General features: G+C 37.3%; 2 protein-coding genes across 4 annotated transcripts in view; one reads left to right on the top strand and one right to left on the bottom strand.

Annotated features, from left to right (window-relative positions):
- LOC125146454 (uncharacterized) overlaps nt 1-367 on the bottom strand; it is a 108,168-nt gene extending 107,801 nt beyond the window's left edge. The window contains 1 exon segment of the mRNA XM_047823198.1: nt 230-367. Within this exon segment, the coding sequence (XP_047679154.1) occupies nt 230-367 (138 nt within the window).
- Nucleotides 368-384: 17 nt separating this feature from the next.
- Nucleotides 385-13,287, top strand: part of EED (embryonic ectoderm development) — a 30,542-nt gene continuing 17,639 nt past the window's right edge. The window contains exons 1-5 of one of the 3 annotated variants that reach the window (XM_047879038.1): nt 388-1,201; nt 5,921-6,073; nt 8,366-8,458; nt 11,581-11,646; nt 12,613-12,738. In XM_047879038.1, coding sequence (XP_047734994.1) covers nt 1,088-1,201; nt 5,921-6,073; nt 8,366-8,458; nt 11,581-11,646; nt 12,613-12,738 — 552 coding nt within the window. In that variant the 5' untranslated portion in view covers nt 388-1,087. Of the gene's footprint in view, nt 1,202-5,920; nt 6,074-8,365; nt 8,459-11,580; nt 11,647-12,612; nt 12,739-13,287 lie in introns of all 3 variants that reach the window. The other 2 variants (XM_047879039.1, XM_047879040.1) reach the window with 2 other exon arrangements.

Below are 13,287 nucleotides of genomic sequence, written 5' to 3'. Positions count from 1 at the left end.
ATAGTTGGAGATAACTACTTATTTTCAGACCTTCACAATTTTTTTAACAGTTAAAATGAGCCCTTTAGGCTATAACTCATTGGAGTCTAGAATCATAATTACAGGATATTCCTAAATTAAACGATACCCAATGTTGGTACCAATTGGGTGAGAAGAATCACTGATTGAAATAAATATTCATCATATTAAATATTCATCAAGACTTTAGGACGCATCCAGACACTATGACTTTGTCGTTCTTTGAAATCCATCCTGGACCATAGGAACCCGGTGGAAGACTACCTGGTTCAGCAAACGAGATTTCGAAGAGGAGGGGCCCGAGTAGGCGGGTCTGGACAACCCAGCGCGAGAATACGCCCCAGCGCATGCGCACCTCTTAGCGGGTAACTTCCATTTGTTAGATGGGGGAGACAAGTGAGAGGCTCTCTACAGTTTTCCAACTCCTAATGACAACCAAAAGCTAGAGCTTCAACAGTTCCATGAATAACGTGAGAGAATTGTCCTCCGAACTCAAGATTAAGGACGCTTGGCATATGCCGCTAAAGCAAGAGGTGACTTCTCGTATCTTCCCCCATCCCCTGGAACATTGGTGGTCTAGTCCATTCCACAGACTTTCGAGTCCTTGCAGCGGGTCGGGGATCGAAGGATTGGGCCGATTGCGGCTGAAACGTCTTTGGAAGGAGGAAGGGGGTGAGGGGGCATCCCTTTGAGTTCCGCTCCTCCTTTTTCGAGGCGGCAGTAGGGAAAGGGGACGTACGAAATACTGCTCTCGAAAGCTAACGGATCTTCACCTCTCCGTGCAAACTGCCGGGAGGGCGGCGGGAAAAGGGCAAGACGGGAGCAGGGAAAGGGAAAGAGCCAGGAAGCTGCGCGGGAGGGCGCGCACGCGCGCCCCTTTTTCAGCAGTGTGGCGGGGTCGCACGCACGCCCGCCTCGGCGGCTGGGCGCGGTTTGCGACAGTGGGGGGAGCGGTGGAGGTGGCGGCGGCAGTGGCAACTTTGCGGCAGGCTCCGGCCGGGCTTGCTTGACGGCGGTGTGGCGGAGGCCCCGCCCTAGGCGGCAGGAACCTGGAGGGAGGCGGAGGAATATGTCCGAGAGGGAAGTGTCGACAGCGCCGGCGGGAACAGACATGCCTGCGGCCAAGAAGCAGAAGCTGAGCAGCGACGAGAACAGCAACCCCGACCTCTCTGGAGACGAGAATGTGAGTGCAGCCCAGTTCCGTGTGGACGGAACTCTGGAATGAAAGTTTTAAATTCTTTTTAAACTGTCGGTGCGGGGGCGGGCGGGCTGCTTTGGGGGGGAGGGAGAGGTGTCACCCGCAGGAAAACGCGGGCGTGGAGGAGAAAATCGAACTTGTCTCTATGGGGATTTTGAGCAGGGGCCGAGAGCAAGCAGAAACTTGGCGAAGGAGAGTGGTTTAAGAGAGCGTGGTGGGAGGAGGGTCTGAAGGGGTCTGCTCTGAGATCCTTTTGCGTGGTTGGGCAGTGTTTGGGCCTTCGGGAGATTTGGGGAGAGTGCGGATCTGAGATTCCAGTAGTTTAAAAGGCAAGTTAGAGTTTTTTCTGAGAAAGTTGGAAGGAGGAGCCAGAGTGTGTTAGTGACTTTTTAAGAGGAGTTTGGGGATTGTGTCACTTTCTTGACCCTTACGTGCTGTTCAGGATGGGAAGAGTAGATAGATCTTCGTTTTAAGGGCTTTGGGTGACTCTTCTAAAGGTGGGATTTTATATCTACTTCTGTCTTGTGGATGGGAATGGGGTGTGCCTGACAGGCGGCTTTTCTTCCGGAGGAGCAGAATTGAGAGGGTCGTCTTCTGAGTCGGAGAGGGAAATCACCGTTGAAGTACTAAGAGTCGATTACTGTTCTGAAAATTTTTACTGAAATAAAGGGGACGACCTGGAAGATTTTAGGTAACAGTGGTAAAGGCAGATGTTTTTAGGTGTGGGCCAATGGCTTCGCAAGTGCAAGGTATTTTGGAATCAGACTTTTGTTTAAGCTCTGAAATGGATCTCCATAATCGTCTAGTGTTTAGGTAAGTCGCCAGTAATAACTAAAGTGACATTAATTTTAAATTTATATCCAATACGATCAGCAAAATGTCTTGACAATTCAAAGGTATTACTGCATAGTGTGAACCTCCTTTTCATAATACATGGCAATAGAATCTGAATATATTTTTTAAATCTTTAAAGTGTTATAGGAGCGTGATGTAAATTCTTCATTTTCTCGTCCTTTTGGCTAGTTTTAGGAATAAACGCTATGTTACACACCCCGTTCCTAAATTCTACATCATTACATCACCGACTGAAGGATATGTATGGCATGGGGTCATTACCGAAAGTTTCACTCGAGATGGGAAAGAATTATTTTTGCAGATAGAAGAAAGATGTTTGGGGAATTGTTAGTTCCAACTTAAAGTTTCTAGAAAGTTTAGGTGTTGAATGTTACCTCAAATCTTTTTCCTGTTTGTGCTTCTCAGTCTTATATATTACTTTCTAACATTGTTGACCTTCTTCATTCTAGTCCTTGGAACCTGTTTTATTTCTGCTTTTTAAAAAGTGTTTTCTGGGCAGATTAGGTTAGGAGTACAGATTGGATCCACATGTTAAGTTAAAATTTCCAAATCTACTCCTTACTGGGTGCTTGACCTTGAGCAAGGTACTTGGTCTGGTTTCATCAGTTTCTTAGAAATGGGATTAATAATGGCCTTTACCTCAAGGAGTATTTGTGAGGACTAAAAGAGGTAATACAGGTAAAGTGATGAAAAGAGTGCCTGCCCCATAAGTACTATACAAGTGTTAGTTACTGTGAAGACTTAATGCTTCTGGCCCTTGTGCATACTAATCAAGTAGAACTGTAATGAAAATGCCAATAATCTAGACTGAGGAAAACTTCAGGGAACAAAATAAATTGCAGGTTTTTGTTTTTGTTTTGTTTTTGGTAGACTCTTAAGGAGGATATATTCTTTGCATTCTAAAGCTGCTTAGAACCAAACAATGGAGTAAGCCTTTGTTTTGGTTCCCTGATTTGGGTAGGGACTTTAAACCTTTTTTGTGCGTTGGAACACTTCAATGAATCCTGGGTAGTCTTCTCAGAACAACATTTTAAATGTATAAAATACAATATATAAGATTATGAACAAAGTAATAAAATTATGAAATACCTTAAAAATATTTTCAAAACAAATTTAAGATTTTTTTCATAAATTAAGTCCTTTAATATAAAGTGTTTAAAGAAAGTGCTTCTTTATTAGCACATTAAGTAACTAGATCTGGAAAGGTGTCTGGTAGTAATGATGGGCATAGGCAATTTTTTGAGATCTGCAACTACTAGCATATGATATAAAAATACTTGACTTCCACTGATGAGAAAGTCACAGCTACAGCAGTATGTTACCTTCATTTAATAGAAGAAAGTGCTAAATTTCAGTTAAAGATGGTGAACATTAAGCGGGTTTGTTTTGCCATTTAGGTTCAGACACCCTCTGAATTCCACCCAACGACCTCAGATGTAGGACATAAGTTAGGGGGAAGCAATAAGGAAAAGCAGTAGAGAACTCTGTAGAAAAATTAGTTCAGAAAAAGCTAACAGGGGCAGTGGTCTTAACTCTTTGGAAACCAAATAGCGAAGAGAAGGCCAAAAGGAAGTGAGGAAAGAATGTGGTGTTTTTGAGTTGGAGTTAAGGTAACCTGAGCAAATACTACTGTGAATGTGAATCAGAGAATTGAAAAGGACATATTTTAAGTATATATGTATATGCCATTTTATTGAATTGTTAAAGGTCTTATGACTGCAGAGTATGTAACTTTTAGAAGAGTACTAATGGTTGTCTAGCAGAGGGCTAAATCTGGAGACTTATCCTTTGCTTAAGCAACCTGTGGCAAGATTAAGGGACAAATTACTATCCCTGTTTTCTTGTTGGGCAAATGAAGATGGTAGTGCCATATCATCATTCTGTACTTTGAGGAGGGGCCAAAGTGGAAATCATCCTATACACAGATACTCAGCAAAGGTTTGATTTTAATTTAAAGATAAAATTAAAGCATTGCAACTTGCATTTCCATTTGATTCCTTTGTGATTTTCCTTTGGGAGGAGGTGGGTAAGTTAAGTGGTCAGTTAAAAAAACAAAACAGGGTTTTGTGTGGTTTCTTGATTAGCGGTTGAAATTTGGGCCAGAATGTAAAGAAGCTGGTGAATAAATGTCAGTTTTATTATTTCATTTCTCCAGTGTTAAAAGACAGTTTCCATAAAAACGGTAAGTGAAACATAATTTTCATTTTACTCATATGAGAGAACTGGGCAAGTGTAAGTTAGACCGTATACATTAAAGGAATGTAGAGGTGAAATTGCAAATGGAGACAAAAGTTTTTTTCCAGAGTAGAAGGGAAGATATTTTGAGCCTTTACCTTTGGAGACAGAATTTACAGGAGTGTAAGTTAGTTACCCACAATATAAAATGAGTTGTGAGGTTTAACGGCAATGAAGAGGGCTAGAATATGATAACCTGGAAAGGTGCTATAGATAATGCATAGTTTTCCACTGAAAAACGGTTACATTCTGCACTAGATGGTAACTCTGAAACTGTGAAGAGGGGGAGAAATAGAGATATAAACCATGATTTCAGCCTGGGAACTGAACTTAAAAGTTTACATTTTTTATCTGATTATATTTACATTAAAATTAAAATTCCAACTATTGAGCACCTGTTATGTACCATCTATCTAGTCTTTTCATCCAATTCAGTATATTCCAGAATAATTAGTGTATTTTTTAAAAAGGTAGGAACCATTTGAAGTTTTGAAGACTACCCCCAAGAACAATTGTATAAAACCATACTGTTTTTAGGTGAGTTTGTATGGTATGAATTTTTTATATGCTTTTTGACACTCCAGTTAATTTTTACCCTTTTGTAAATATAACACCAGGTTTAGGAAGCAATCATTTAGAAATAGCCCCTAAGGCAGTGTTTCCTAGACTTGTTCTAATAGATGTTAACAGGCACTCTGCAAAAACAGCCTTTCTGTGGAATGAATTTAGGAGCTGTTGCCCTAAGGCAATAGGTTTAAATAAATCTCTTTATTCCAAAGAACATACTGGAATATGTAATCAAAGGAGGTAGTTAAATCTTAGATTAGAGGGCCATGAATGTATTTTGTGCACTGGAGATAGGGTATAAATTAAGTGAATTTTCATGGTTTCCTGCAGTCATTTCTACATTCGGAATGATTTTACTTTAATTATAGAGAGTTTCTGGAGTTCTATATAAGTATCATTATTACATAAGCGCTGTGAGGCAGATGTCACTTGTAAATAGCACAGAATATGTAGGATTTTATAAAGATTCTAAATGGTTTGTGTTATAATTAAGCGGAATTTGAATAACAGGATTTTCAAAAACTACATCTAAAATAAGAGGCATCAATACTCCATCATCCTCAAAGGGCTACCAACCCCCGTGCTCCAAACAGAGCAGCGGTCAAATAAATTATGAAGACATGTAACATGTAGTTCAGTCAGATTTAGGAGTCACAGCTTGTTTTGAATCCCAGCAACCCTAGTAGCAAGAGACCTCTTAGGATCTCTAAACAACACTTTCTTATCTAACAGTACCTTCTGTGAAGAGCTGTAAAGATGAAATGAGCCAGTGTATTAAGGTGGCTGGCACAGACCAATGCTTTGTTATTTAAAGGCAGTATTATTCTCATTATTCTGATTAGCTTTTTTGTTTAGATTGTTGCTGAAATCCACAAATCCTAAAGCGTAGCTAGTTTCCTTTATATCCTTATTTGGAGACAGGAATAAATTTTTGCATTTCTTACAGAATTTATTAATCACTGCTTTTAGGTCAATGAGCAGCTACCCTGTCATTTGCTGCTACAGTATTGCTGTTTCACGTAATTTTTCCCAATTTACTGCTTACAGGATGATGCTGTCAGTATAGAAAGTGGTACAAACACTGAACGCCCTGATACACCTACAAATACACCAAATGCTCCTGGAAGGAAAAGTTGGGGGAAGGGAAAATGGAAGTCAAAGAAATGCAAATATTCTTTCAAGTGTGTAAATAGTCTCAAGGTATGTGCTGAAAGACAGATCCTGTGGACTGAATGCTAGGCTTCAGAATTATTTCTCAGTGATAAACATTTTATGCTCAGGGTACTTTGTCAAGTTTAAAATTAGAGTGCTGTGAAGGGGTTTTTTTTGTAGCGTAGACCGCATAGTTATTACAGTCCATTTGTTTAGCTTTTTTTGTTTTGTTTTAATTTAAATGGGTAATACCTAGTACTGCATACAGGGTTTTCTTTATTGTTTGTATTAAAAGATTTTGGGATATGTTATTCTTCACATTTTGTTAAAACTTTAAAAACATAAAGCCATTTCCTGATACCTGTTACTAAAAAGAACTGAATGTGACCCATTAACTTTCAGCACAAATTGAAACATGTTTTTCTGCAGGTTTTAAATATTTAATTCTTATCATTTGTCTTATTTGAAATTGTTTTCAAAGGAAAATGTGTAAATTAACTTTTTTGAATATTCAGTATTTGGGGAAAACAAGGTTTTGGAGTTATTTAAATTGCTGCTTCCTCAAAAGCATTTTTAGTTATAAAAAGGATTGATATTTATTTAAAATGTCTTCCTTTACATATTATTCTTTTTCTCTTTTTTAAATTTGGGAGTATTTTTCCTACACTGACAAAAATAAACATTGTATTATCTTTTACGTATGTAAGTTAGAATCTTTCTAAATATAAGAATATATTTTTAGGTAAAGCATTCGGAAAGCATAAGAAGTTATGTCTCTAGGGAAATTATTTTCTTGTCGGTGTAGCAATATACATGGCTCAGTGTGTCAAATTATATTCTCTTAGAAGGAGAGAAATTAATATACTTTTTAAAAAAGCAAAGTGTCCATTAATAGTTTTGTGTTAATATTTAATTATCTTAACCCATTTAATTATCTTAACCCAGATAATATATCTGGAAGGTGTTGGTTTTGAATTTTTAAATAATTTGATTAAATATTTCAGAAGCCTAAAGCTGTGGCTTTTCAAAGGATGAGAAATGAAAGTTGTTAACACTTTAAAAGTGAGTGTGAAAGTTAATGTTCAGTGCCAGGAGATTGGCAGTAAAATTCTAAGGCTGAAAAATAATTTTTGTGAACAAAAGTGAATACTGTTGACCCTTGAACAACTTAGAGATTGGGGTGCTGTCACCCCTGCCCCCATGCAGTTGAGAATCCAAGTTTAACTTTTGACTCCCCAAAAACCTAACCACTAATAATCCCTTGCTGACCAGAAGCCAATAACATACTTCACCAATAACATTGGTTATTGGTTGATCTTACCAATAACATAAAGTCGATTAACATGTATTTTGTATGTTATATGCTGCATTCTTACAGTAAAAATAAGCTAGAGAAAAGAAAATGTTACTAAGAAAATCACAAGGGGGGCACCTGGGTGGCTCAGTTGGTTAAGCGTCCGACTTCAGCTCAGGTCAAGATCTCGCTGTTCACGAGCTCAAGCCCCACATGTCGAGCCCCAGAGAGTTCACTAGTCTGAGCTGTCAGCACAGAGCCTGGAGCCTACTTTTGATTTTGTCTGTCTCCCTCTCTGCCCCTCCCCGTCTTGTGCTTTGTCTCTCTCTCTCTCAAAAATAAATTAAAACATTAAAAATACATAAAATAAAAATAAAATCTTTAAAAAAAAAAAAAAAGAAAATCACAAGGAAGAGAAAATACGTTTACAGTACTGTAATTATCCAAAAAATCCGTGTTTAAGTGGACCTGTGTTGTTCAAGGGTTAACTGTATGTTTTTTGTGCGCCTCCTTATAGCTTCTAGTAACTGAAGTTACAGTCTATTTTCACCCCTGGTCCCCAGTGTTCCAGTATTCTTGTTCATGATAAAACTCCATGGGATATTTTTCTTTTAGGACCCAAAATCAAGATTATTTAAAGTTGTTTCTATAGGAATAATAGAAAGCAATGATTTGAATGGAGTTTGATATGCTTTGCTTTACAAGGGAAAAATTAAACCTAATAAAGTTTAGTGAGTGTTAGAGAAGCTATATTAACTCTTAGTGTATTTGTTTATCTCCTATTTCAGAAACATAAATTAAGTCCTAAGAGATTAAATGCATCTACAATAATTAACCCAGTTTAATTTTGATTCAGAAGAATATGATTGAGTTTAAGTAAATAGAAGGCAAATCGTGTTAATTCATAGTTGAGTGCTTGTTACCTGACCTCTGACTTAAATAGTAGCCTACATTTTTGGAGGGGGGAGGGGTTATAAGGGAAAATGGTCAGTTCACCATTCTTTTGTTTCTAAATTATAGTAATTTTTCTTATGATTATTTTACAGGAAGATCATAATCAACCATTGTTTGGAGTACAATTTAACTGGCACAGTAAAGAAGGAGATCCATTAGTGTTTGCAACTGTAGGAAGCAACAGAGTGAGTGTTCAGGGGTCTGCTTGGCATTTGACTTGATTATTAGACTCTGGTATTATTATAATATTAAAGTGTGATGATTTTGAAGTAAATTTGGCATAGCTGGTTTGATGGTATTTATGTAAAAGTGAAGCGTTTTAGCGATTGTCAAAACTAGCTAAAATTGTTAAAACTAGTATTCATGATTGAAAATCCATGTTTATTTCATGTATTCCCAATTGTTCATGAAACAGGTTTCTGTTTATATTTTGTCTTCATAAATATTTTGTTTTGCATGGCTGAAAGAATTGACTTCTGTTTTTGGAAGTGATTTAACTAGTTTATCATTTAAGATACAAAGTCTGTAGTTTTCTTTTTTTAATATTTTTTTTAATGTTTACTTATCTTTGAGAGATAGAGAGAGAGACAGTGCAAGCGGGAGAGGGGCAGAGAGAGAGGGAGACAGAATCTGAAGCAGGCTCCAGGCTTTGAGCTGTCAGCACAGAGCTCAACAGGGGTTCGAACTGACGAACCATGAGATCATAACCTGAGCTGAAGTCGCAGGCTGGAGGCTTAACTGACTGAGCCACCCAGATGCCCCCAAGGTCTGTAGTTTCTTAAAAATAAACTTAATTAGTGGCTCTCTAAACACAAAGCATATATCCAGTAGATTTGTATAATAGTTATTGAAAGTATTTTAACGATTTTCAATAAACATCTGTGTTAGATTTGTTTTTATTTAAGGAAGCCAAAAGTATCTTGAACTGAAAGAAGTGTATGGAAGAAGCATGGTGGCACATTTTAACAAATACCATTATTTAACTTTTCAGTTAGACCAGGGATTCAACTGGTGGATAGCAATTTATTATTCTATTTAACTCTAAATAAATGGAGAACAGGAAGATTCCTTAGTGCTTTCCAGGGAGTCTCTGGAGTTATTAAATTGAAATCACCTCAAGGAAAAATTGTCCTCTTAACTTTGTATTAGCTAACATTCTGGGTATCCATTAATACTGTACTAGGAGTTAATGAGGAATAATGTAGAAATTTATTGTTGTATTTGGAAAAAGAAAAATGGAGGAAATAGATGAATTGGATATAGGTTGATAACAAATATAAGTCACTTCCTCTGCCTTTAGCCCAAGAGGTGAAGAGGAGTGAATCAGAGATATGTTTTATACTTTGTTACTTTGAGTAAAAAAAATGTTACGGTTCTTTAGTAATTGTGCTAAGCTTCTTAGGCAATAAAAGAACATGATTTAATGCACACGGTTTTCTGTATTTGTTTTTTGTTAGTGTTGGTATTCTGTTCTCAAAGTTAACTTTATAGCCAGGGACTGTCATCTCCATATTTTTGAAATGTCAGCATATTTCCAAATCACAGGAACACATATGCATCTATTCTGGGCTAGATCATTTTTTTCTAGATACCTATTTTCTAAAAAGTAAAATTTGACTTTAGGTAATTTCCTGGAAAACTTCCTTTAAGGAAGGTCTAATTACATTTAAGGCTCTGGTGCTTTACTAGGTTGTTGAAATTCTGAAAATTTGAAACTCGGCTACTACAGTTGATAACATAGGACAGCAGGGGTTTTTTTGGTGTTTAGCCAAATGTAGTTTGTGATATGTAGCCTGCCTATAGTTGTCTGGTTCCTAAGTTCTTTGAAAAAAAAAAATTTGTGGGGAAAGTGATGTGGTTTCAAGAAAAGATTAAGGTTATTTTTCCTAGTTGGGAGCATACTGCATTGATTAATTTGAATCTACTTTAAGTAAGACATCACTGTAAACCTAAGATTATACTTCACTAACTTGGCCATGATAATATGAGAATTAGTATAATTTGTGCTCCAGTATGCTATTTTAAATATTCCATGCATTCTAACAAAAAGTATCCCTGTTATCATTTAAAATGACATTGAAGGGAGTGCACCTGGGTGGCTCAGTTTCTTGAGCTCTGCACTAACAGCATGGGAGCCTGCTTGGGATTTTGTCTCTCCCTCTCTTTCAGCCCCTCTCCCACTCACAATTAATCTCTCTCTCACTCAAAATAAACACTTAAAAAAATGACATTGAAGGCCATTACATAGTATATTGAATTATAAAAAGTTCTGTTTGGACTTCTTTTAAAAAAAAATTACCTTCTGGGATATAACCTAGTTTAGCAGTCATATAAGGAATTTTTTTAGACGATTAACGTAGAGCTTTTATTAACTTAATAGTGATAGGTGATTATTATAGAGTTACTATATTTAAAAAAATTTTTTTAACGTTTATTTATTTTTGGGAGAGTGCGCACGTGTGTGCACACTGGAGAGGGGCAGAGAGAGAGAGAGAGACGCAGAATTGAAAGCAGGCTCCAGGCTCTGAGCTGTCAGCACAGAGCCCAACGCAGGGACTACAAGATCATGACCTGAGCTGAAGCTGGACACTTAACCGACTGACCCACCCAGGCACCGCTAGTTCTTATTTCTATTGAAATTATTAAGTTACTGCTAACACAACTATAAACTATAAAAAATGGAAAGAAATTTATTACAGTTAAATTGTATATTATGCAGATAGTATTAATTTTAGAATATATGGCAAATAAAGAGGACTCCCATACATCAGAAAGTTAGGGGCCCCTGGATGGCTCAGTTGGTTAAGTGTCTGACTTGGGCTCAGGTCATGATCTCACAATGGGGGGGTCCGAGCCTCGTATCAGACTCCCAGCTGTCAGCACAGAGCCCACCTTGGATCTTCTGTCTACCCGTCCCTAGTTGTGCTCTCACTTTCTCTCTCTCTCAAAAATAAGTAAAAGATATTTTTAATTTTTTTTAATGTTTACTTATTTTTGACAGAGAGAAAGACAGCATGAGTGGGGGAGGGGCAGAGAGAGAGGGAGACACAGAATCAAGCAGGCTCCACGCTCTGAGCTGTCAGCACAGAGCCTGGTGTGGGGCTCGAACTCATGAACCAGGAGATCGTGACCTGACCCAAAGTAAGACGCTTAACAAACAGCTGCTCAGGCGCCCCTAAAGAAGTTATTTTAAAGCAATAGTTTCTATAGTGTCTCTAAGACACATTTGTGACTAAGATGTTTCACAGGTGAAGAGAGTATGTTTTTGTATTTGAAATGAAATTTACCATATTTTTGTTCTTATTAGGTTACCTTATATGAATGTCACTCACAAGGAGAAATCCGGTTGTTGCAATCTTATGTGGATGCTGATGTATCCTTTCCTGGGTTTTTAATATCTTTGGCTAAAGAAATTTCAATAAGTACACCAAAACTTTTCTAAATTAATTAGTTCCCTAAAGTTACTTTGTCCTTTCTTTACCCAGTGCTATTCCTTTACTGTCACAAGAGACTCCTTGTATTTAGTTTAATTTTCCTGATCCCTAGAAATTATTTTAAGATGGATATGAGGGAGGGGGGAAGGATGTCTGGAGATGTCTGGATGTTGGAAATCCAGTAGTAGAGAATGATAGCAAGAGAGTAGTTAAACCTCCTGCTTCTTTGACCTTGCGTAGAGTTTTATCATGTCAGGGTAGTTAATTTGATGAATTTGGGTTGATCAGAAGCTGTGACTGGCATTCATCCCAAGTATTTGAACAACAAAGCCTATAGGGAAAAAATAAACATGCAGTTTGTTTAGGAAATAAAATATTGCAAAACATGAGTACATAAAGAAAAAGAAAGGTTTAAAAAGCCAAAAGGTTAGACAGTCAAAGCTGTTTCTTTTAAGATCCATTTGAAAAAGCTAGCAAAAAAGAAAAAGCGAGGATATTCAGTCTTCCATCATTTATGTGGAAAGAAGTGCTCTGTAGCCTTACTGGGAAAGTCTCGCAGGAAAAAGTGGAAAACTGAATAGTTGCTGATCTTTTTCTAGAGATGCATATTCAGAAGTATTGGGCTAAAACAGGGGTCAGCAAATTACAGCTTGTGCGGCTAGCTACCTGTTTGTGTAAATAAACTTTTACTGGTACACAACCATATCCATTCATTTACATATTGTTCATGGCTGCTTTCAAATGACAGTTGAGTGAAAGCATCTCTGAATAGTAATCAAATTGAGCGGAAGGACTGGTTTGTAAAAACTTGAGCGTTTCTTTGGAGCTTTCCTTGTACTGTACTATAATCGTTGACGTGTTTACTTTTCAAAAACAAATTATATTTCTTAACTGGCATGTCTTAGGCTGATGAAAACTTCTATACTTGTGCATGGACATATGATAGCAATACAAGCCATCCTTTGCTGGCTGTGGCCGGATCTAGAGGCATAATTAGGATAATTAATCCCATAACAATGCAGTGCATAAAGGTGGGTTTTTTTGGTTACATTGTAGATCTGCCCTGTTTTGAATGCACACTTGTGAAAACTTACTATTTTTTAATTTAAAACTAGTGGAATCAGTATCTGTATACTTTCTAACTTGATTTGTACTTTGCTTTTTGCTTCCTTTAGACAAGTCTTTTGAGACCTTTGTCACATTTAGATAATACAAAGTAAGGAATAAGCAGGAAGTTTTTATTCGAAATTTTTAAAAAATAGAATAATTTGCCTCCTGCCTTGCCTTATTCAGAGAGTCTGGAATGAACTATAGCGGAAGAGTAAGTCTTTTCCAAATCTTTTAATTAGGGATTTAGAGTCAAGGGCACCTTGTAAAGAACCAAAAGGTGAAGCCTAGGAATTTGATACTGAGAGAAATTTTACAAACCTCTTTAAATCAGAAGTTTTTTAACCCTAGGGCACATTAGAATCACCTGAGGGTCTTTTAAATCCTTAGCTAGGCCTCAGCTAATCCAGTCAAATCAAAATACCTGCAGTTGGGACTTCAATGTCTTTTTTCTTTTTTTTCTTTTTTTTTTT

The sequence above is a fragment of the Prionailurus viverrinus genome, chromosome D1 (genome assembly GCF_022837055.1).
Source record: "Prionailurus viverrinus isolate Anna chromosome D1, UM_Priviv_1.0, whole genome shotgun sequence".
NCBI lineage: Eukaryota > Metazoa > Chordata > Mammalia > Carnivora > Felidae > Prionailurus > Prionailurus viverrinus.
The sequence above is the reverse complement of the archived record's forward strand: the minus strand, read 5'-3'. Positions and strand labels throughout refer to the sequence as shown.